The following is a 24,638-nucleotide window of genomic DNA, read 5'->3' as shown; positions in this document are numbered from 1 at the left end:
AACCATGGAAAGTTCTGTGGGGGTAGAATGTGGAAAGGGAGCTGTGGTTTGGGGCATTATTACATGACAGCTGGAGACTGAGTGTGAACGAATGGGGCCTTTGTTGTCTTTTCCTAGCGTTACCTCGCACAATTGATGGGGGAGGTGGATGTTATTCCATGTGTGGCGAGTTAGCGATGGGAATAAATAAATGCAGACAGTATGAATTATGTACATGTGTATATATTTATATGTCTGTGTGTGTATATACATGTGTACATTGTATATATATATATATATATATATATATATATATATATATATATATATATATATATATATATATATATATATATATATATGTATATATATATATATATATATATATATATATATATATATATATATATATATATATATATATATATATATATATATATATATATATATATATATATATATATATATTCTTTCTTTTTCTCTTTTCTTAAACTATTCGCCATTTCCCGCTTCAGCGAGGTAGTTTTAAGAACAGAGGACTGGGCCTTTTTTGGAATATCCTCGCCTGGCCCCCTCTGTTCCTTCTTTCGGAAAATCAAAAAAAAAAAAAAAAAGAGAGAGGAGGATTTCCAGCCCCTCGATCCCTCCCCTTTTAGTCGCCTTCTACGACACGCAGGGAATACGTGGGAATTATTCTTAATCCAATATCCCCAGGGATAATATATACATATATTTCATTTTTTTTTTTTTTTTGCTTCGTCGCTGTCTCCCGCGTTTGCAACTTAGCGCAAGCAAACAGACGAAAGAAATGGCCCAACCCACCCCCATAAACATGTACATACATACGTCCACACACGCAAATATACATACCTACACAGCTTTCCATTGTTTACCTCAGATGTTTCACATGCCCTGATTCAACCCACCGACAGCATGTCAACCCCGATATACCACATGAAATCAATTCACTCTATTCCTTGCCCTCCTTTCACCCTCCTGCATGTTCAGGCCCCGATCACACAAAATCTTTTTCACTACATCTTTCCACCTCCAATTTGGTCTCCCACTTCTCCTCGATCCCTCCACCTCCGACACATATATCCTCTTGGTCAATCTTTCCTCACTCATTCTCTCCATGTGCCCAAACCATTTTAAAACATCCTCTTCTGCTCTCTCAACCACGCTCTTTTTATTTCCACACATTTTTCTCACCCTTACATTACTTACTCGATCAAACCACCTCACACCACACATTGTCCTCAAACATCTCATTTCCAGCACATCAATCCTCCTGCGCACAACTCTATCCATAGCCAACGCCTCGCAACCATACAACATTGTTGGAACCACTATTCCTTCAAACATACCCATTTTTGCTTTCCGAGATAATGTTCTCGACTTCCACACATTCTTCAAGGCTCCCAGAATTTTCGCCCCCTCCCCCACCCTATGATCCACTTCCGCTTCCATGGTTCCATCCGCTGCCAGATCCACTACCAGATATATAAAACACTTTACTTCCTCCAGTTTTTCGCCATTCAAACTTACCTCCCAATTGACTTGATCCCCAACACTAGTGTACCTAATAACCTTTCTCTAATTCACATTTACTCTTAACTTTCTTCTTTCACACACTTTACTCAGTCACCAGCTTCTACAGTTTCTCACATGAATCAGCCACCAGCGCTGTATCATCATCGAACAACAACTGACTCACTTCCCAAGCTCTCTCATCCACAACGGACTTAATACTTTCCCCTCTTTCCAAAACCCTTGCATTCACCTCTCTAACAACCCCATCCATAAACAAATTAAACAACCATGGAGACATCACACACCCCTGCCGCAAACCTACATTCACTGAGAACCAATCACTTTCCTCTCTTCCTACACGTACACATGCCTTACATCCTCGATAAAAACTTTTCACCGCTTCTAACAACTTGCCTCCCACACCATATATTCATAATACCTTCCAAAGAGCATCTCTATCAACTCTATCATAATCCTCTCCAGATCCATAAATGGTATATACAAATCCATTTGGTTTTCTCAGTATTTCTCATATACATTCTTCAAAGCAAACACCTAATCCACACATCCTCTACCACTTCTGAAACCACACTGCTCTTCCCCAATCTGATGCTCTGTACATGCCTTCACTCTCTCAATCAATACCCTCCCATACGATTTATCATGAATACTCAAGAAACTTATACCTCTGTAATTTGAGCACTCACTCTTATCCCCTTTGCCTTTGTACAATGGCACTATGAACGCATTCCGCCAATCCTCAGGCACCTCACCATGAGTCATACATACATTAAATAACCTTATCAACCAGTCAACAAGAGTCACCCCCTTTTTTAATAAATTCCACTGCAGTACCATCCAAACCTGCTGCCTTGCCGGCTTTCATCTTCCGCAAAGCTTTTACTACCTCTTCTCTGTTTACCAAATCATTTTCCCTAACCCTCTCACTTTGCACACCTCCTCCATCAAAACATCCTATATCTGCCACTCTATCATCAAACACATTCAACAAACCTTCAAAATACTCACTCCATCTCCTCACATCACCACTACTTGTTATCACCTCCCCATTTGCGCCCTTCACTGAAGTTCCCATTTCCACCCTTGTCTTACGCACTTTATTTACCTCCTTCAAGAACATCTTTTTATTCTCCCTAAAATTCAATGATACTCTCCCACCCCCACTCTCATTTGATCTCTTTTTCACCTCTTGCACCTTTCTCTTGACCTGCTGTCTCTCTTTTATAAATATCCCACTATATACTTATATTTTTTTTTTTTCTTTGCTTTGTCGCTGTCTCCCGCGTTTGCGAGGTAGCGCAAGGAAACAGACGAAAGAAATGGCTCAACCCACACCCATACACATGTATATACATACGTCCACACACGCAAATATAAATACCTTCACAGATTTTCATGGTTTACCCCAGACGCTTCACATGCCTTGATTCAATCCACTGACAGCACGTCAAGCCCGGTATACCACATCGCTCCAATTCACTGTATTCCTTGCCCTCCATTCACCCTCCTGCATGTTCAGGCGCCGATCACACAAAATCTTTTTCACTCCATCTTTCCACCTCCAATTTGGTCTCCCTCTTCTCCTCGTTCCCTCCACCTCCGACACATATATCCTCTTGGTCAATCTTTCCTCACTCATCCTCTCCATGTGCCCAAACCACTTCAAAACACCCTCTTCTGCTCTCTGAACCACGCTCTTTTTATTTCCACACATCTCTCTTACCCTTACGTTACTTACTCGATCAAACCACCTCACACCGCACATTGTCCTCAAACATCTCATTTCCAGCACATCCATCCTCCTGCGCACAACTCTATCCAGAGCCCAAGCTTCGCAACCATACAAAATTGTTGGAACCACTATTCCTTCAAACATACCCATTTTTCCTTTCCGAGATAATGTTCTCGACTTCCACACATTTTTCAAGGCTCCTAGAATTTTTGCCCCCTCCCCCACCCTACGATCCACTTCCGCTTCCATGGTTCCATCCGCTGCCAGATCCACTCCCAAATATCTAAAACACTTCACTTCCTCCAGTTTTTCTCCATTCAAACTCACCTCCCAATTGACTTGACCCTCAACCCTACTGTACCTAATAACCTTGCTCTTATTCACATTTACTCTTAACTTTCTTTTCCACACACTTTACCAAACTCAGTTACCAGCTTCTGCAGTTTCTCACATGAATCAGCCACCAGCGTTGTATCATCAGCGAACAACAACTGACTCACTTCCCAAGCTCTCTCATCCCCAACAGACTTCATACTTTCCCCTCTTTCCAAAACTCTTGCATTCACCTCCCTAACAACCCCATCCATAAACAAATTAAACAACCATGGAGACATCACACACCCCTGCCGCAAACCTACATTCACTGAGAACCAGTCACTTTCCTCTCTTTCTACACGTACACATGCCTTACATCCTCGATAAAAACTTTTCACTGCTTCTAACAACTTGCCTCCCACACCATATATTCTTAATACCTTCCACAGAGCATCTCTATCAACTCTATCATATGCCTTCTCCAGATCCATAAATGCTACATACAAATCCATTCCCTTTTCTAAGTATTTCTCACTTACATTCTTCAGAGCAAACACCTGACCCACACATCCTATACCACTTCTGAAACCACACTGCTCTTCCCCAATCTGATGCTCTGTACATGCCTTCACCCTCTCAGTCAATACCCTCCCATATAATTTACCAGGAATACTCAACAAACTTATACCTCTTTAATTTGAGCACTCACTCTTATCCCCTTTGCCTTTGTACAATGGCACTATGCACGCATTCCGCCAATCCTCAGGCACCTCACCATAAGTCATACATACATTAAATAACTTTACCAAACAGTCAACAATACAGTCATCCCCTTTTTTAATAAATTCCACTGCAATACCATCCAAACCTGCTGCCTTGCCGGCTTTCATCTTCCGCAAAGCTTTTACTACTTCTTCTCTGTTTACCAAATCATTTTCCCTAACCCTCTCACTTTGCATACCACCTTGACCAAAACACCCTATATCTGCCACTCTATCATCAAACACATTCAACAAACCTTCAAAATACTCACTCCATCTCCTTCTCACATCACCACTACTTGTTATCACCTCCCCATTTGCGCCCTTCACTGAAGTTCCCATTTGCTCCCTTGTCTTACGCACTTTATTTACCTCCTTCCAGAACATCTTTTTATTCTCCCTAAAATTTAATGATACTCCCTCACCCCAACTCTCATTTGCCCTTTTTTTCATCTCTTGCACCTTTCTCTTGACCTCCTGTCTCTTTCTTTTATACATCTCCCACTCAATTGCATTTTTTCCCTGCAAAAATAGTCCAAATGCCTCTCTCTTCTCTTTCACTAATACTCTTACTTCTTCATCCCACCACTCACTACCCTTTCTAATCAACCCACCTCCCACTCTTCTCATGCCACAAGCATCTTTTGCGCAATCCATCACTGATTCCCTAAATACATCCCATTCCTCCCCCACTCCCCTTACCTCCATTGTTCTCTCCTTTTTCCATTCTGTACTCAGTCACTCCTGGCTTACCTCCATTGTTCTCTCCTTTTTCCATTCTGTACTCAGTCTCTCCTGGTACTTCCTCACACAAGTCTCCTTCCCAAGCTCACTTACTCTCATCACCCTCTTCACCCCAACTTTCACTCTTCTTTTCTGAAAACCCATACAAATCTTCACCTTAGCCTCCACAAGATAATGATCAGACATCCCTCCAGTTGCACCTCTCAGCACATTAACATCCAAAAGTCTCTCTTTCGCGCGCCTGTCAATTAACACGTAATCCAATAACGCTCTCTGGCCATTTCTCTTACTTACATACGTATACTTATGTATATCTCGCTTTTTAAACTATGTATTCCCAATCATCAGTCCTTTTTCAGCACATAAATCTAAAAGCTCTTCACCATTTCCATTTACAACTCTGAACACCCCATGTATACCAATTATTCCCTCAACTGCCACATTACTCACGTTTGCATTCAAATCACCCATCACTATAACCCGGTCTCGTGCATCAAAACCACTAGCACACTCATTCAGCTGCTCCCAAAACACTTGCCTCTCATGATCTTTCTTCTCATGCCCAGGTGCATACGCACCAATAGTCACCCATCTCTCTCCATCAACTTTCAGTTTTACCCATATTAATCGAGAATTTACTTTCTTACATTCTATCACATACTCCCACAACTCCTGTTTCAGGAGTACTGCTACTCCTTCCCTTGCTCTTGTCCTCTCAATAACCCCTGACTTTACTCGCAAGACATTCCCAAACCACTCTTCCCCTTTACCCTTGAGCTTCGTTTCACTCAGAGCCAAAACATCCAGGTTCCTTTCCTCAAACATACTACCTATCTCTCCTTTTTTCACATCTTGGTTACATCCACAAACATATAGGCACCCCAATCTGAGCCTTCGAGGAGGATGAGCACTCCCCGCGTGACTCCTTCTTCTGTTTCCCATTTTAGAAAGTTAAAAAAGATACAAGGAGGGGAGGATTTCTGGCCCCCTGCTCCCGTCCCCTCTAGTCGCTTTCTACGACACGCGAGGAATGCGTGGGAAGTATTCTTTCACCCCTATCCCCAGGGATAATATATATATATATATATATATATATATATATATATATATATATATATATATATATATATATATATATATATATATATATATATATATATATATATATATATATACACATACACACACACACACATACATACGCATATATACACACACACACACATACATATATATACATATGAAAAATGTAAGAAATAATTTAGAAAACTGAAACTTCTAGCTTGAAATGAAATGAAAAAATGAATGTCACATAATGGTTCAACCTCTGGCTATGGAAAAAAGGAAATGTATAATTTATTTACACAAACGTCAATAGTAGTTCTCATCAATTTAACCACTGTATCAATAAGCTTCAATGTCTAAGCTACATTTTTTCCAATTTCACTATTTTCTTGTCAAAACACCATGTATGAAAACTATCACTCCAGTAACACAACTATAAACATTTACTTCCTCTTTAAAAATGTTCTGGGGAAGTCTGTCTCGATACACTGCGGGACACTCTACCACCTGGCGAGGTTTGTGTTGCAATGGTTCTTGATTCACAAACGTAGTAGCATCACTGGTGGGCCAAGGTAGTTCCGTTTGCGAAAAGGAGCTGCGATGACGTGCACGTTGACACTCCTTGGCTTCGAGTTGGCCGGGGCGCAGGTGTACACGCCTGGGTCTGAGTATCCACATGTCGACCTTGGACATTAGGGTACAGGAACTTGTGTAGCTGAGCTGGTTGACTAATAAAATATAATATATATAATATTATATATATATATATATTATATATATATTATATTATATATATATTATATATATTATATATATATTTATATATATATATATATAATATATATATATATATATATATATTATATATTGTATATAATATATATATATATATATAAAATTCTATATATATAGGTGGAACTGGAGGGATGTCTGATCATTATCTTGTGGAGGCTAAGGTGAAGATTTGTATGGGTTTTCAGAAAAGAAGAGTGAATGTTGGGGTGAAAAGAGTGGTGAGAGTAAGTGAGCTTGGGAAGGAGACTTGTGTGAGGAAGTACCAGGAGAGACTGAGCACAGAATGGAAAAAGGTGAGAACAATGGAAGTAAGGGAAGTGGGGGGAGGAATTGGATGTATTTAGGGAATCAGTGATGGATTGCGCAAAAGATGCTTGTGGCATGAGAAGAGTGGGAGATGGGTTGATTAGAGAGGGTAGTGAGTGGTGGGAAAAGAAGTAAGATTATTAGTGAAAGAGAAGAGAGAGGCATTTGGACGATTTTTGCAGGGAAAAAATGCAATTGAGTGGGAGATGTATAAAAGAAAGAGACAGGAGGTCAAGAGAAAGGTGCAAGATGTGAAAAAGAGGGCAAATGAGAGTTTGGATGAGAGAGTATCATTAAATTTTAGGGAGAATAAAAAGATGTTCTGAAAGGAGGTAAATAAAGTGCGTAAGACAAGGGAGCAAGTGGGAACTTCAGTGAAGGACGCAAATGGGGAGGTGATAACAAGTAGTGGTGATGTGAGAAGTAGATGGAGTGAGTATTTTGAAGGTTTGTTGAATGTGTTTGATGATAGAGTGGCAGATATAGGGTGTTTTGGTCGAGGTGGTGTTCAAAGTGAGAGGGTTAGGGAAAATGATTTGGTAAACAGAGAAGAAGTAGTAAAAGCTTTTCGGAAGACGAAAGCCGGCAAGGCAGCAGGTTTGGATGGTATTGCAGTGGAATTTATTAAAAAAGGGGGTGACTGTATTATTGACTGGTTGGTAAGTTTATTTAATGTATGTATGACTCATGGTGAGGTGCCTGAGGATTGGCGGAATGCGTGCATAGTGCCATTGTACAAATGCAAAGGGGATAAGAGTGAGTGCTCAAATTACAGAGGTATAAGTTTGTTGAGTATTCCTGGTAATTCATATAGGAGGGTATTGATTGAGAGGGTGAAGGCATGTACAGAGCATCAGATTGGGGAAGAGCAGTGTGGTTTCAGAAGTGGTAGAGGATGTGTGGATCAGGTGTTTGCTTTGAAAAATGTATGTGAGAAATACTTAGAAAAGCAAATGGATTTGTTTGTAGCATTTATGGATTTGGAGAAAGCATATGATAGAGTTCATAGAGATGCTCTGTGGAAGGTATTAAGAATATATGGTGTGGGAGGCAAGTTGTTAGAAGCAGTGAAAAGTTTTTATCGAGGATGTAAGGCATGTGTACGTGTAGGAAGAGAGGAGAGTGATTGGTTCTCAGTGATGTGTGATGTCTCAGGGGTGTGTGATGTCTCCAGGGTTGTTTAATTTGTTTATGGATGTGGTTGTTAGGGAGGTGAAAGCAAGAGTTTTGGAAAGAGGGGCAAGTATGAAGTCTGTTGGGGATGAGAGAGCTTGGGAAGTGAGTCAGTCGTTGATCGCTGATGATACAGCGCTGGTGGCTGATTCATGTGAGAAACTGCAGAAGCTGGTGACTGATTTTGGTAAAGTGTGTGAAAGAAAAAAGTTAAGAGTAAATATGAATAAGAGCAAGGTAATTAGGTACAGTAGGGTTGAGGGTCAAGTCAATTGGGAGGTCAGTTTGAATGGAGAAAAACTGGAGGAAGTAAAGTGTTTTAGATATCTGGGAGTGGATCTGGCAGCAGATGGAACCATGGAAGCGGAAGTGAATCATAGGGTGGTGGAGGGGGCGAAAATCCTGGGAGACTTGAAGAATGTGTGGAAGTCGAAAACATTATCTCGGAAAACAAAAGTGGGTATGTTTGAAGGAATAGTGGTTCCAACAATGTTGTATGGTTGCGAGGCGTGGGCTATGGATAAAGTTGTGCGCCGGAGGATGGATGTGCTGGAAATGAGATGTTTGAGGACAATGTGTGGTGTGAGGTGGTTTGATCGAGTAAGTAATGTAAGGGTAAGAGCGATATGTGGAAATAAAAAGAGTGTGGTCGAGAGAGCAGAAGAGGGTGTTTTGAAATGGTTTGGGCACATGGAGAGAATGAGTGAGGAAAGATTGACCAAGAGGATATATGTGTCGGAGGAGGGAACGAGAAGTGGGAGACCAAATTTGAGGTGGAAAGATGGAGTGAAAAAGATTTTGTGTGATCGGGGCTTGAACATGCAGGGGGGTGAAAGGGGGGTACGGAATAGTTGATTGGTCGATGTGTTTACGGGGTGGTTGCTGTCAGTGGATTAAAATCGGCATGTGGCTTTCGGGGGGGGGAACCTGGAAAGTGTGTAGGTAGATTTTTTGCGTGTGTGGACTTGTATATAACTGTGTATGGTGGGGTTTGGGCATTTCTTTCTTGTTTCCTTGCGCTACCCAAAAACCCGGGGAGACGCGAAAAAGAAAAAAAAAAAAATATTATTATTTTATATATTATTTATATATTATTTTATATATATATTTTATATATTATATTTATATTTATTATTTTATATATTATATATAAAATTTAATATATTATAATAATTAAATATTTATTATGTAATATATATTTTATATATATATATATTATAATATATATATTTATATATATATATATTATATATATATATTTTTATATATATTATATATATATATATTATAATATATAATAATATATAATTTTTATATATATATTATTTATTTAATATATATATATATATTTATATAATATTAATTATATATATAATATATTTTATTATAAAAATATATTATATTTTTATATTTATATATATATATATTTTAATATATATTATATAATTATATATATTATATTATATAAAAAATATATTTATATTCATATAAAAATTTATATGTATATAATAATATTATATAATTATATAATTATTTTATATATTATATATATAAAATATTAATATATAATTTATATTTTAAAAATATTTTATATATATATATATATATATATATATATATATATATTTATATATATTTATATATATATTTTTAAATTATATTATATATATGTTTTATATATATATATATAATATATAATAAAATATTATATAATATATATATTATATATATATATATATATATTAAAATATTATATATATATATATTTTTATTTTATGTATATGAAAATATATTATATTATATTGTTTATATTTATAATTTATTATTTATATATATATTATATTTATATATATTATATATATTATTATATTATGAAATATATATAATATATATATATTTTTTTAAAATATTAAAATATTATATATATATATAAATATATATATTATATATATATTATATATATATTATATATATATATTAATTAAGTTATGTCATTATATTTATAATAATTAAAAATATTTATTTATATTTATTATTTTATTATTATTTTATATATATATATTATATATTTATTTTATCTTATATATTATTTATATATTATATTTTATATATACATATTATTTATATTTTATATATAATATATATATTTTATTATATTTTATATATATATTTATATATTTATTATTATATAATATTATATATATATATATATGTTCTTTATACATATATAAATTATAATATATATATATATATATATTATTATATATTTATATATATATATATATATATTTATTATTATATATATATATATATATATATATATTATATATTATAAAATTTTTAAATTGTTATATTATAAAAATATATATTTATAATTTATATATATAAATTATATCTATATATATTATATTTTATATATTTTTAATATATTATATATATTATATATATATATATATATTATATATATATATAGTATATGAAAAGTACATAGGAATTTTCCCCCTTCATAAAACATCAAACCCCCAAACCCGCCGGGAAACGGGAATGTACCGCTGGTATGGGCCTGGCTAAAAAAGAAATAAACTTTTTCAATACTATGGTATCGAACACTCTTCGTCTCACGTTGGTGAGCAACGGGGTCTACACCGGTCATTTCCGAACAGGCGCAATGGCAGGATGGCATTTTAAAAGACCCAAAAAGTTAAACGCTGAGGGATTTTGATACGAACAAAGTGTACAGGAACGCGCACCTTCATATGTTCATATGTTTGAAGGATTAGTGGTTCCAAGAATGTTATATGGTTGTGAGGCGTGGGCTATAGATAGGGTTATGCGGAGGAGGGTGGGTGTTTTGGAAATGAGATGTTTGAGGACAATATGTGGTGTGAGGTAGTTTGATCGAGTAAGTAAGTTAAATAAGAATGTGGTTGAGAGAGCAGAAGAGTGTGTATTGAAATGGTTTGGTCATATGGAGAGAATGACTGAGGAAACATTGACAAGGAGGTTATATGCGTCATAGGTGGAGAGAACAAGGAGAAGCGGGAGACTGAATTAGAGGTGGAAGGATGGAGTGAAAAAATTTTGAGCGATCAGGACCTGACCATGCTGGAGGGTGAAATGCGTGCAAAGAATGGAATGAATTTGAACGATGTGGCATACCGGGGTCGACGAACTGTAAATGGATTGAACCAGGTTATTTGAAGCGTCTTGGGTAAACCATGGAAAGCAATGTTTTGTGGGGCCTGGATGTGGAGAGGGAGCTGTGGTATCGGTGCGTTATATATGACAGCTAGAGAATGAATGTGAACGAATGTGGCCTTTGTTGTTTTTTCGTAGAGTTACCTAGCGCACTTTTGGGGTTAGGGGGGTGTCATTTCATTTTTGGAGGGGTAGCGAGGGAATGATAAAGGATCAAGGGGGAAAGAATTATGAATGTGTTTTTGTATGTATTGTCTGTGTATGTATATAGAGTGTACGCTGAAATGTATAGGTATATTTGTGCGTGTGTAGAGTGTATTATAAACATTGTATGTGGGGGGGGTTGGGGGCCTTCTTTGGTCTGTTTCTTTTCGTTCTTCGCTAACCGGGGAGGGGACAGGGTAGAGTGAATATAAAATTTTATTATATATATTAAAATATATATATATATATATATATATAATATATATATATATATATATATATATATATATATATATATATATATATATATATATATATATTACCCTGGGGATAGGGGAGAAAGAATACTTCCCAGGCATTCCTCACATGCCGTAGAAGACGAATAAAGGGGACGGGAGAGGGGGGGCTACAAATCTTCCCCTCCTTGTATTTTACCTTTCTAAAAGGGGAAACAGAAGAAGTCACGCAGGAAGTGCTCATCCTCCTCGAAGGCTCACATTGGGGTGCCTGAATGTGTGTGGATATAACCAAGTTGGGAAAAAAGAAGAGATAGGTATTATGCTTGAGGAAAGGAGCCTGGATGTTTTGGCTATGAGTGAAACGAAGCTCAATGGTAAAGGGGATGAGTGGTTTGGGAAAGTTTTGGGAGTAAAGTCAGAGGTTGGTGAGAGGACAAGAGCAAGGGAAGGAGTAGCACTACTCCTGAAACAGGAGTGGTGGGAGTATATGATATAGCGTAAGGAAGTAAACTCTATATTGATATAGATAAAACTGAAAGTAGATGAAGAGGGATGGGTGACTATTAGTGCCTATGTACCTGGTCATGAGAAGAAAGATCATGAGAGGCAATGGTTTTGGGAGCAGGTGAGTGAGTGTGTTAGTAGTTTTGATGCACGAGACCGAGATATAGTGATGGGTGATTTGAATGCAAAGGTGAGTAATGTGGCAGTTCAGGGAATTATTGGTGTACATGGGGTGTTCAGTTTTGTAAATGGAAACGGTGAAAAGCTTATAGATTTACGTAGAGAAAAAGGACTGGTGATTGGGAATACCTAGTTTAAATAGAGATATATACATAAGTATACGTATGTAAGTAAGAGAGATGGCCAGAGAGCGTTATTGGATTACGTGTTGATTGAAAAAAAAAAAGAGAGACTTTTGGATGTTAATGTGCTGAGGAGTGCAACTGAAGAGATGTCTGATCATTATCTTGTAGAGGCGAAGGTGAAGATTTGTAAAGGTTTTCAAAAAAGAAGTGAGAATGCTGGGGTAAAGAGAGTGTTGAGAGTAAGTGAGCTTGGGATGGAGGAAGTACCAGAGGAGACTGAGTACAGAATGGAAAAAGGTGAGAACAACAGACTTAAGGGGAGTGGGAGAGGAATGGGATGTATTTAGGGAAGCAGTGATGGCTTGTGCAAAAGATGCTTGTGGCATGAGAAGCATGGGAGGTGGGCAGATTAGAATGGGTAGTGAGTGATGGGATGAAGATGTAAGATTATTAGTGAAAGGGAAGAGAAAGTCATTTGGACGACTTTTGCAGGGAAATAATGCAAATGACTGGGAGATGTATAAAAGAAAGAGGCAGATGGAGTAAGTATTTTGAATGTTTATTGAATGTGTTTGATGATAGAGTGGCAGATATAGGGTACTTTCGTCGAAGTTGTGTGTAAAGTGAGAGGGTTAGGGGAAATGATCTGGTAAACAGAGAAGAGGTAGTAAAAGCTTTGCGGAAGATGAACGCCGGCAAGGCAGCGGGCTTGGATGGTATTGTATTGGAATTTATTAAAAAAGGGGGTGACTGTATTGTTGACTGGTTAGTAAGGATATTTAATGCATGTATGACTCATGGTGAGGTGCCTGAGGATTGGCGGATTGCTTGCATAGTGCCATTGTACAAAGGCAAAAAAGTGACTGCTCAAATTACTGAGGTATAAGTTTGTTGAGAATTCTTGGGTAATTGTATGGAAGGGCATTGATTGAGAAGGTGAAGGCAAGTACAGAGCATCAGATCGGCGAAGAGCAATGTGGTTTCAGAAGTGGTAGAGGATGTGTGGATCAGGTGCTTGCTTTGAAGTATGTATCTGAGAAATGCTTAGAAAAGCAAATGGATTTATATGTAGCATTTATGGATCTGGAGAAGCAATATGATAGAGTTGATAAAGGTGCTCTGTGGAAGGTATTAAGAATATATGGTGTGGGAGGCAAGTTGTTAGAAGCAGTGAAAAGTTTTTATCTAGGATGTAAGGCATGTGTACGAGTAGGAAGAGAGGAAAGTGATTGGTTCTCAGTGAATGTAGGTTTGCGGCAGGGGTGCGTGATGTCTCCATGGTTGTTAAATTTGTTTATGGATGGGGTTGTTAGGGAGGTGAATACAAGAATTTTAGAAAGAGGGGCAAGTATGCAGTCAGTTGTGGATGAGAGAGCTTGGGAAGTGAGTCAGCTGTTGTTCGATGATGATACAGCGCTATTGGCTGATTCGGGTGATAAACTGCTGAAGCTGGTGACTGAGTTTGGTAAAGTGTGTGAAAGAGGAAAGTTGAGAGTAAATGTTAATAAAAGTAAGGTTATTAGGTACAGTAGGGTCAATTGGGAGGTAAGTGTGAATGGAGGAAAACTTGAGGAAGTGAAGTGTTAGATATCTGGGAGTGGATTTGTCAGCGGATGTAACCATGGTCGCCGAAGTGAGTCATAGGGTGGGGGAGGGGGCAAAAGTTTTGGGAGAATCGAAAATTGTGTGGAAGTCAAGAACGTTATCTTGGAAAGCAAAAATTGGTAAGTTTGAAGGAATATTGGTTCCAACAATGTTACATGGTTGCGAACCGTTGGCTATAGATAGAGTTGTGCGGAGGAAGGTGGATGTGCTGGAAATGAGATGTTTGAGGACAATATGTGGTGTGAGGTGGTTTGATCGAGTAAGTAACGAAAGGGTAAGAGAGATATGTGGTAATAAAAAGAGTGTGGTAGAGAGAGCAGAAGAGGGTGTTTTGAAGTGGTTTGGTGACATGGATAGAATGAGCGAGGAAAGATTGACCAAGAGGATATATGTGTCAAAGGTGGAGGGAACGAGGAGAAGTGGAAAACCAAATTGGAGGTGGAAAGATGGAGTGAAAAAGATTTTGAGTGATAGGGTCCTGAACATTCAGGAGGGTGAGAGGCGTGCAAGGAATAGAGTGAATTGGAATGATGTGGTATACCGGGGTCGACGTGCTGTCAATAAATTGAACCAAGGCATGTGAAGCGTCTGGGGTAAACCATTGAAAGTTCTGTTGGGCCTGGATGTGGAAAGGGAACTGTGTTTTCGGTGCATTATTCATGACAGCTGGAGACTGAGTGTGGACGAATGTGGCTTTGTTGAATTTTCTTAGCCTTACTTTGCGCGAATTCGGCGGCGTGGGGGGGGGGGGTGTCATTTCATGTGGCGGGATGTCGACGGGAATTAATAAGGGCAGACTGTATGAATTATGTACATGTGTATATATTGGAAAGGATCACAATTTTGGGCGTGATCAATATTTTCCTTTGAGTCCACGTGTTTCATTTTCCCCGCGGACTCAGGAATGTGAATATATGTACATGTCTGTTTGTGTATATATATGTATACGTTGAGATCTATAGGTATGTGTATGTGCGTGTTTGGATGTGTATGTATATACATGTAGGTGGGTTGGGCTATAAATATGTGTGTGTTTGTGTGTGTTTGTGTGTGTATATGTGTATGAGTGGATGGGCCATTGTTTCTTCGTCTGTTTCCATTTGCTACCTCGTTGATGAGAGAAACTGCGATTAGATATATTGAAAAAAAAGAAAAATGATAACTGTGTTTTACAATTTTTTGTTATATACTCCTTGTATATGTACTTTTGTGTATCTGTGAATGCATATGTATTTCAGTGAATATATTTTTGTGTTTTCGATGTTTTTATTTACGTACCTGTGTGTACGTTGAAAAAATATGGAGCACAGACCAAGGTATTCAGACGACTAAATTTGACTGCAAGTGTAATGTGATATATGACCTTTACAGGGCCTAACAAGAGTCTACAAATATCACGACGCGTTAGAAGATATATATATTCCGGTTCTTCAAGGCAGAGCAGTGTATCTTGGAAATGGAATTTCTATGGCCTATCTGAAGAATAGATTCAGCAGGCAAGGAACCTCTCTTCTTAGGGTTATGAAGGTTAGTAATACTTTCTGTTTTTAGAAACATTATACGATTTATTCATTGTTGAAATTGGGTAGATAAGATGCTGAAAAAAGTTTTAAATTTTCCTGTAATTGTAAAAAAAAAATCTTCATTTAATGAGAAAGAAAAGACTAGTTTGATCTGAGACTGATTATCATTTCACAGCAGTAGGCCACAATATTCTCTAAAGGGTACGATTACTACAAAGGGACATGAAAGAAGAGGGGTGCTTATACAATACCCTTCCTAACTCAGATGAAAACTGTAATACGTCCTGAGAAGTTGTAAGAGCAAATAAAAACTACATGGCTAAGGCTAAGAAATTGATAGCGTACTATCAATGGAAGAAAAGAATTAGAATCGTCATCTTCTACATGCAAGATATTCATGAGCGTTTTCTCATCAATAACAGTGTTAGCAGAAAACAGAAATAGATAACAGAGGGACCACATCGGCTGCAGGTATAAACGGTAATATGGGCCAGTTCCTCAGCCAACTATATTTACGTGGTTATCTTCAAAGATGCTGGCTAACATTGTGTATTCACTGTATTCTTAAATAAGATAAAAGCTAGATTTCTTTTATATACCAACCAGGGGAAAGAAGAAATGGTGTACGTGAAAAGGCACAAGAACCACATAACTTTGTGATACTGTTCAAGTTTTGATTGTAATTTCAACGATTCTTTTCTTGAGGTTGATACTGTAATTCTTGTTTCTACTTCTTAAACATCCAGTAACTTTGTATTAATGACGAACATTAATGTATCATAACACTGATGTATATATTGTTTAAGAGATATCATCGTGCAGCCGTAAGGTGATGACTGATTGAAGCAAAAGGTCGGTCGATGGAACATCTCTGATAATCTGGCGGTACCAGGAAACAGAGCCGCGTTAACAGATCCTAACGTATATTGTCTGGCAGTTGAAAAACATAATCAAGGAAGTGCGTTCAGCGATCGACTCTATTACAGGGATACACACAAGGCCATTTCTAACAGTTTGCTGCCAGATAGGGATGAAATCCTCCTTACAACTTGACTGATTGTCCAAACAGACCCTGAAATGGTTAATCGCTCATCTAACAGAGAAACATAATTATCTGTCACGATGAAAGTGTATATACTGATGCAAATATATTTTCATCCAAACCGCCGTGTGAACACGGCAGACAGAAATAAAATCATGTCAAATGCCTTCATCATTTACTCTGTGCTCTATCATGCTCCTTGTTCCCCATGAAGATATGCCTACTAAAGAACAATCATGTTGTGCGGGGATTTTATGAGAAAATATTAAAATGGTTATGCCTACGTTAGTATCCTGTGTCACACCCTGAGAGACCAATAAGACTATGCCCACACGAGAGGCCTGGATCACACCCCAAGAGAGACCTGTAACAGTATGCCTACACTGCGTGCCCTGGATTACATTCCATATTAAGTAACTAATGCAGCGATAATATCGGGACTCCTACCGTGAATACACTAAACCCAACTAGGCTCTCATTGTCAAAGTAATTCCTGAAATGCGTTCCCAAAGAAATCTTGTAGCTTTTCTAAACTACGGCATCAGAAAAGTCTGACTTCAGCCAGTGGTATAGGAAACTGAGTCATGCGATCTTAACAAACCGTCCTCCTCCTTTTCCTGCAGCAACAACCTTTCCGGGGTAATCGAAGCAGCTCAAACATTAACGACCACTTTGCTGCAATCCACCGGTAGCTGCCCCATCCTGACATCACTCACTCATCAGTCTCGCATCTGGCCCCAACAACCATGAGTCAGCATAATATTTGAAGTGGCCAGATGACTGCGAATCTCAAGGCAAAGCGCTCTCTTACACTCTATGACTATACTATGAAACTATGCAAGGATTTCTTCCCTGAGCTTATTCAAACATCTCTGCTCCGACATCAGTGATCTCCTCCTTCCGTCAATATAAGTCATTGTGTCGAAGCTTTCCTGTGTCTCCGTAAAACCAACGTCATCAAACGCATAATTTTCTTATGAGTTGCAAACCACTGTCATCATCCCGGTCTCTAACTTATAGTGAAAGTTTTACATTTAACCAGACTTACACAGACATCGGAAGTTCCATAGACTCAATAGCTCCTCCGCCTCTAACTTCTTAGATTTCATCTTTCGCAATCTAGAGAAACTCTGGGGTTTTCATCAAGGACTAGCAAATTGCACGTTTGGTGCCCTTATGTACAGGAAAGAGAAACAAAAGTGAATTCTCGAATTACAGAAGCATAAGTCTGTTGAGTATACCTGATAAGGAGTATGGGAAAGCAGAGATCAAGAAACTGAAAAGACATACACAAATTAGTGTTCCCTAAGTAGCGGTAGATGTGTGGGTCACGTGTTTGCTTTTTAGAATTCTGTGAGACAAAACTAGCTGAGAGTGATTTACATGGTGCAATTATGGATCTAGAAGGAATATATGATAGAACTGTTAGAGAGGCCTTGTCAACGAATACGTAGATAGTCCCCCCCCCCCCCCCGCCCTTTTTACCGGAAGACTATGGTAAGTTTGTGTATGTGTGCGAGGAGATTGAGAAGGGTGAGGGGGGTACCCTTTTCTGAGCGATTGAGAGTGATATGGTATACAGGGGGCGACGAGCTGTCAGTGGCCTGGGTCAGGACATTAAAAGCTGTTAAGGAAAACCACAGTAACATCTATGGGCCTTGCCAATGGATAGAGAGCTCTAGTTTTGGTGCATTATACTTGACAGTTATAAAGTTGATGTGAGCGAATGACAACATACTTCCTTGGTTCCTGGATTTACCTCACTACGATACACACATGATAATCATCTTTCACACCAAAATCATTAACACGGAAGCATCACACAAATCAAATGCCCTCAAAAACTAACCGGTACCACAGTGGTAACAAAAATCTACAAAAATCTCATCCGCTCCACTCTAAACTACATTTCACCTTCCTGGTCTTCTACCTTCTCAAAAGCAAACACAACAGAACTGAAAGTCATTGAAAACAAAGCGCTAAGATTAATCACTAAATGCTTAGCAAACACGTATACCGAACTCTTAGACGATCAATTGGAACTTTTGTGAAAACGGATGAAATATCAAAACTTACCAGTTTGAAATGAGAATAATAATCAAAATAATCCACTTTGTTCATCATATAAAAAATTGATATCTTACCCACTACTGGGCTTAAAAAGGAACTAACCATTACGATCATTTATATGTGATGTAGCCTTCTGAACTCACTATAGGTCTTGCTGGAAAGTTTTGCTTATGTGTTTTGATAAGTCCATACATATATGGCAATGAAGAGTACAGTGATGAAAATCTTTTCATGAGACTCATTACCTCTCAACAACAAGAGTTCTTTACTAAAGTGAGAATTACCTGCTTCGAGAGGATTTCTGCTGAGATTAAAGTCTATTGTATTATCGCATAAAAGAACATTCCCTTTCTGATAAGTGATTAAGTTTGTCCATAATCACGACTGTGTTAGCCTTATCTGCTTTAATAATATGTATATCATTATTATTTTCCAAATTGTTTATAGCACCGATGAACCTTTTTGAACAATTTGGAACAACTGGTTTTGACAAATTGGCGTATACTACATCTTTACAAATGTTCAATTCATCATTAGGTAATTTACTGTACTTTTCCAAATTACTGAAAGGTCTTACAATATCAACACAGTTAACTTCTTTGTTACTGCAAGCAAAACGTAATCCATAGCCTAGGTCACACAAAAAATCCGTTTCAAGTTCTTTTGTTGGACAAGTTCATCACAAAGGAAGACCTTGTGTACTTAGTCCAGTCACTATTTTCAACAAGATGGTCTAACTGTTCAGTTTCCTTTGAAGACTATTCCGTTCACTTCTTAACTTGTTATAGAAATAGACCAACATACGACCCTTACATTGTGTAGGTATAGCCATTTGAAAAGCACGTTTCTTCTCTCTTGAAATAGGAAGGCCTCCTCTATTTCAATCATCTTTAGTTCAGTATGTTTCTTCGAAATGTAATTTTGGAAATCATCAAATGGTCAACAAGACAACAGCAGCAACCACTGCAGCAGCATAGATCTTGGAAGCACTTGTTCATCGAGACATCTTAGGGAATTCAAATCGTAGCTTCAGTTTGTGGGCTTTGATTAACGATTTGGAGTAAGCCGTATGGTATTCATATTGCAAGAGGTCACATTGGTGTGTGTGATCTTGTATACGCATTAAACCATAAGAAAATGAAATGCGATAAGTTCCTAAGAGCATTTTCATGCAATGATCACATACTCAAGGGAGATACAAGAATGAGATAGAAGACAGAAAAGTCAATTGATACACAAACAAGAGACGCAGCTAAGATGCCATTGGTAAGCAAGCGTTACCGAATTGTGGTTGGGTCGGTGGTGTTTGGGTCTGGCATCATACCCATCATAGATTTCTGATGTGGAAGAGAAAAGGAACCCTCTAAAAATAGTGCCTAGGTCAAAGCTACCCAGTTTGCATAGACCTTCAATAATATGCATATTACAATTCTTTGTGTATTCAATATTAGAAGATTCAATGGTATTTCTTGTGGCAAAAGAGTTAGCTAATTTGGCGTTACTCCAGTTAAAACAATGATCATAATTTTAACCTGATTAAACAAAGAATTTGATTTTTGTCCTCTTCTTATACTTAAGTCTAACCTAAAGATCCTTACCAGTCTACCAGACATAAAGCATGAAAATTTTTACACAGTATTATGTAAACACAGTCCGCAGAATATTCTGATGAATTTTTGACTGAGATATTCTTTACAATACTATTGTTGTTGAAGGTTATGTTGAAATTGAAGGATTAAAGCAACCTAGAATTTAATGCAAAATTATCTGCAAAATGAAGAACAAAAAGATTCTTGGTATCAAGGGAAGGTTAGGGTTTATTTCTATAAAATGATATCTTGCCAGCTTAAGGGATTTATCAATGAAAGGTCTAGGACACCTTAATTTGGATCCAATAGAATATACCTTCTCCAACTCATCATCAATAAGTGATGCCCTGATGAACATCTTCTGGAATGATGATAATTTAATTGTCATGTTGACCTGAGTTATAATGAATATATGAACAAACATTGATGGGCTTTATGTGTATGGTAAGCTTAAACATGCTTCTATCCCTGTGGATCATGCAGTCTAAGAATTGTGACATACAATAATTTTCCACTCTCACAGCAAAGTTGATAGAAGGTAATAAATTTCCAAGTAAAGGAAGAAATTTGTAAATTTTCATTTGTTGGCCAAACACAAAGAACATTATCTACATACCTAAACGAAATTGCCTCAGTGAGAAAGATATCATTTAGTAATTTTGCTTCAAAGAATTCCATGTAACGATTACTTAATACTGGTGAAAGCGGGTTACCCATCGCCAGACCAAATTTCTGATCATAATGTTCTCCATTAAATTCAAATGCAGTATCATCCAAGACATCAACCAACTTTTCTAAGAGGTCTTCAACTGGACATTTTGTGAACAAGGATAAAACATCAAAACTTTCCAATTTGAAATGAAAATCAATATGGCTTAATAAAGAAAATAACCATTTTGATAATTAACATCTGGTGAAGCCCACAGAAATCACTATGGGACTTCCTGAAAAGTTTAGCATGTGTATCCCTTCTATCAACTTTACTGTGGAAGTAGAAGTTAATTGCATGTTAACATTTTGTATCTGCGTGTTCCATAGGCATAAAAATATCTTCACGTTTGGCAAATACAGAAACCAGTCATGTTTGTTTATATATTCATTATCACTCTGCTCAACATAACCGACTTGATTTATCATAATTTCAGTCAATATTCCTTAGGACATTACATATATGCAGTCCGGAACTTATTGATGATAAGTTTGAAAAGATACATTCCATTGGATCCAAGTTAAAGTAACCAGGATCTTTCAATAACATCTCTTTTATGTTGGTAAAGAAATGATTTTATAGAATTCAACCCAAACCTTCCCTTGATACCAAGAATCCTTTAGTTCTCCCTTTAGTGATAATTCTACATTAGTTCCCACGTTCCTTAAATACTTTATCGTAAACCTAGCCTTCACAAATGACAATATCATAAAGAATGTCTAAATCAAAAACTCACAAAAAAATTTTCAGGCTCTTTTTCCAGATCACCACGTAAAAATTGCAATATGTTTGATGTTGGACAAACTGGTAAAAATCTTCAAGATAAACTTAAGGAACATGGATATATCATAAGAACATACCAAGAATCAGAGGCATTGTTTAATCATATATTTTTTTTCTTTTTTTTTTTTTTTTGCTTTGTCGCTGTCTCCCGCGTTTGCGAGGTAGCGCAAGGAAACAGAAGAAAGAAATGGCCCAACCCACCCCCATACACATGTATATACATACGTCCACACACGCAAATATACATACCTACACAGCTTTCCATGGTTTACACCGGTCGCTTCACATGCCTTGATTCACTCCACTGACAGCACGTCAACCCCGGTATACCACATCGCTCCAATTCACTCTATTCCTTGCCCTCCTTTCACCCTCCTGCATGTTCAGGCGCCGATCACACAAAATCTTTTTCACTCCATCTTTCCACCTCCAATTTGGTGTCCCTCTTCTCCTCGTTCCCTCCATCTCCGACACATATATTCTCTTGGTCAATCTTTCCTCACTCATTCTCTCCATGTGCCCAAACCATTTCAAAACACCCTCTTCTGCTCTCTCAACCACGCTCTTTTTATTTCCACACATCTCTCTTACCCTTACGTTACTTACTCGATCAAACCACCTCACACCACACATTGTCCTCAAACATCTCATTTCCAGCACATCCATCCTCCTGCGCACAACTCTATCCATAGCCCACGCCTCGCAACCATACAACATTGTTGGAACCACTATTCCTTCAAACATACCCATTTTTGCTTTCCGAGATAATGTTCTCGACTTCCACACATTCTTCAAGGCTCCCAGAATTTTCGCCCCCTCCCCCACCCTATGATCCACTTCCGCTTCCATGGTTCCATCCACTGCCAGATCCACTCCCAGATATCTAAAACACTTCACTTCCTCCAGTTTTTCTCCATTCAAACTCACCTCCCAATTGACTTGACCCTCAACCCTACTGTACCTAATAACCTTGCTCTTATTCACATTTACTCTTAACTTTCTTCTTTCACACACTTTACCAAACTCAGTCACCAGCTTCTGCAGTTTCTCACATGAATCAGCCACCAGCGCTGTATCATCAGCGAACAACAACTGACTCACTTCCCAAGCTCTCTCATCCCCAACAGACTTCATACTTGCCCCTCTTTCCAAAACTCTTGCATTCACCTCCCTAACAACCCCATCCATAAACAAATTAAACAACCATGGAGACATCACACACCCATGCCACAAACCTACATTCACTGAGAACCAATCACTATCCTCTCTTCCTACACGTACACATATATATATATATATATATATATATATATATATATATATATATATATATATATATATATATATATATATATATATATATATATATATATATATATATATATATATATACATATATATATAATACATATATATATAAATACATATATATATATATATATATATATATATATATATATATATATATATATATATATATATATATATATATATATATATATATCCCTGGGGATAGGGGAGAAAGAATTCTTCCCACGTATTCCCTGCGTGTCGTAGAAGGCGACTAAAAGAGAAGGGAACGGGGGGCTGGAAATCCTCCCCTCTCGTTTTTCATTTTCCTAAAGAAGGAACAGAGAAGGGGGCCAAGTGAGGATGTTCCCTGAAAGGCTCAGTCCTCTGTTCTTAACGCTACCTCGCTAATGCGGGAAATAGCGAATAGTATGAAAAAAAAAAAAAATATATATATATATATATATATATATATATATATATATATATATATATATATATATATATATATATATATATATATATATATATATATATATATATAACAAGGTGATAACAAGTAGTGGTGATGTGAGAAGGAGATGGAGTGAGTATTTTGAAGGTTTGTTTAATGTGTTTGATGATAGAGTGGCAGATATAGGGTGTTTTGGTCGAGATGGTGTGCAAAGTGAGAGGGTTAGGGAAAATGATTTGGGAAACAGGGAAGAGGTAGTAAAAGCTTTGCGGAAGATGAAAGCCGGCAAGGCAGCAGGATTGGATGGTATTGCAGTGGAATTTATTAAAAAAGGTGGTGACTGTATTATTGACTGGTTGGTAAGGTTATTTAATGTATGTATGATTCATGGTGAGATGCCTGAGGATTGGCGGAATGCTTGCATAGTGCCATTGTATAAACGCAAAGGGGATAAAAGTAAGTGCTCAAATTACAGAGGTATAAGTTTGTTGAGTGTTCCTGGTAAATCATATGGTAGGGTATTGATTGAGAGGGTGAAGGCATGTATAGAGCATCAGATTGGGGAAGAGCAGTGTGGTTTCAGAAGTGGTAGAGGATGTGTGGATCAGGTGTTTGCTTTGAAGAATGTATGTGAGAAATACTTAGAAAAACAAATGGATTCTTATGTAGCATTTATGGATCTGGAAAAGGCATATGATA

The 24,638-nt window shown here is 37.3% G+C and overlaps 1 protein-coding gene across 1 annotated transcript in view; it reads left to right on the top strand.

Moving 5' to 3' along the window:
• The window catches only part of LOC139746862 (ionotropic receptor 21a-like), a 163,197-nt gene that overhangs the window by 61,842 nt on the left and 76,717 nt on the right, over positions 1–24,638 (top strand). The window contains exon 3 of the mRNA XM_071658492.1: positions 15,851–16,006. Coding sequence (XP_071514593.1) covers positions 15,851–16,006 — 156 coding nt within the window. The remainder of the gene's footprint in view (positions 1–15,850; positions 16,007–24,638) is intronic.

Source organism: Panulirus ornatus, chromosome 5 (genome assembly GCF_036320965.1).
Source record: "Panulirus ornatus isolate Po-2019 chromosome 5, ASM3632096v1, whole genome shotgun sequence".
Classification (NCBI taxonomy): Eukaryota; Metazoa; Arthropoda; class Malacostraca; order Decapoda; family Palinuridae; genus Panulirus; species Panulirus ornatus.
The sequence above is the reverse complement of the archived record's forward strand: the minus strand, read 5'-3'. Positions and strand labels throughout refer to the sequence as shown.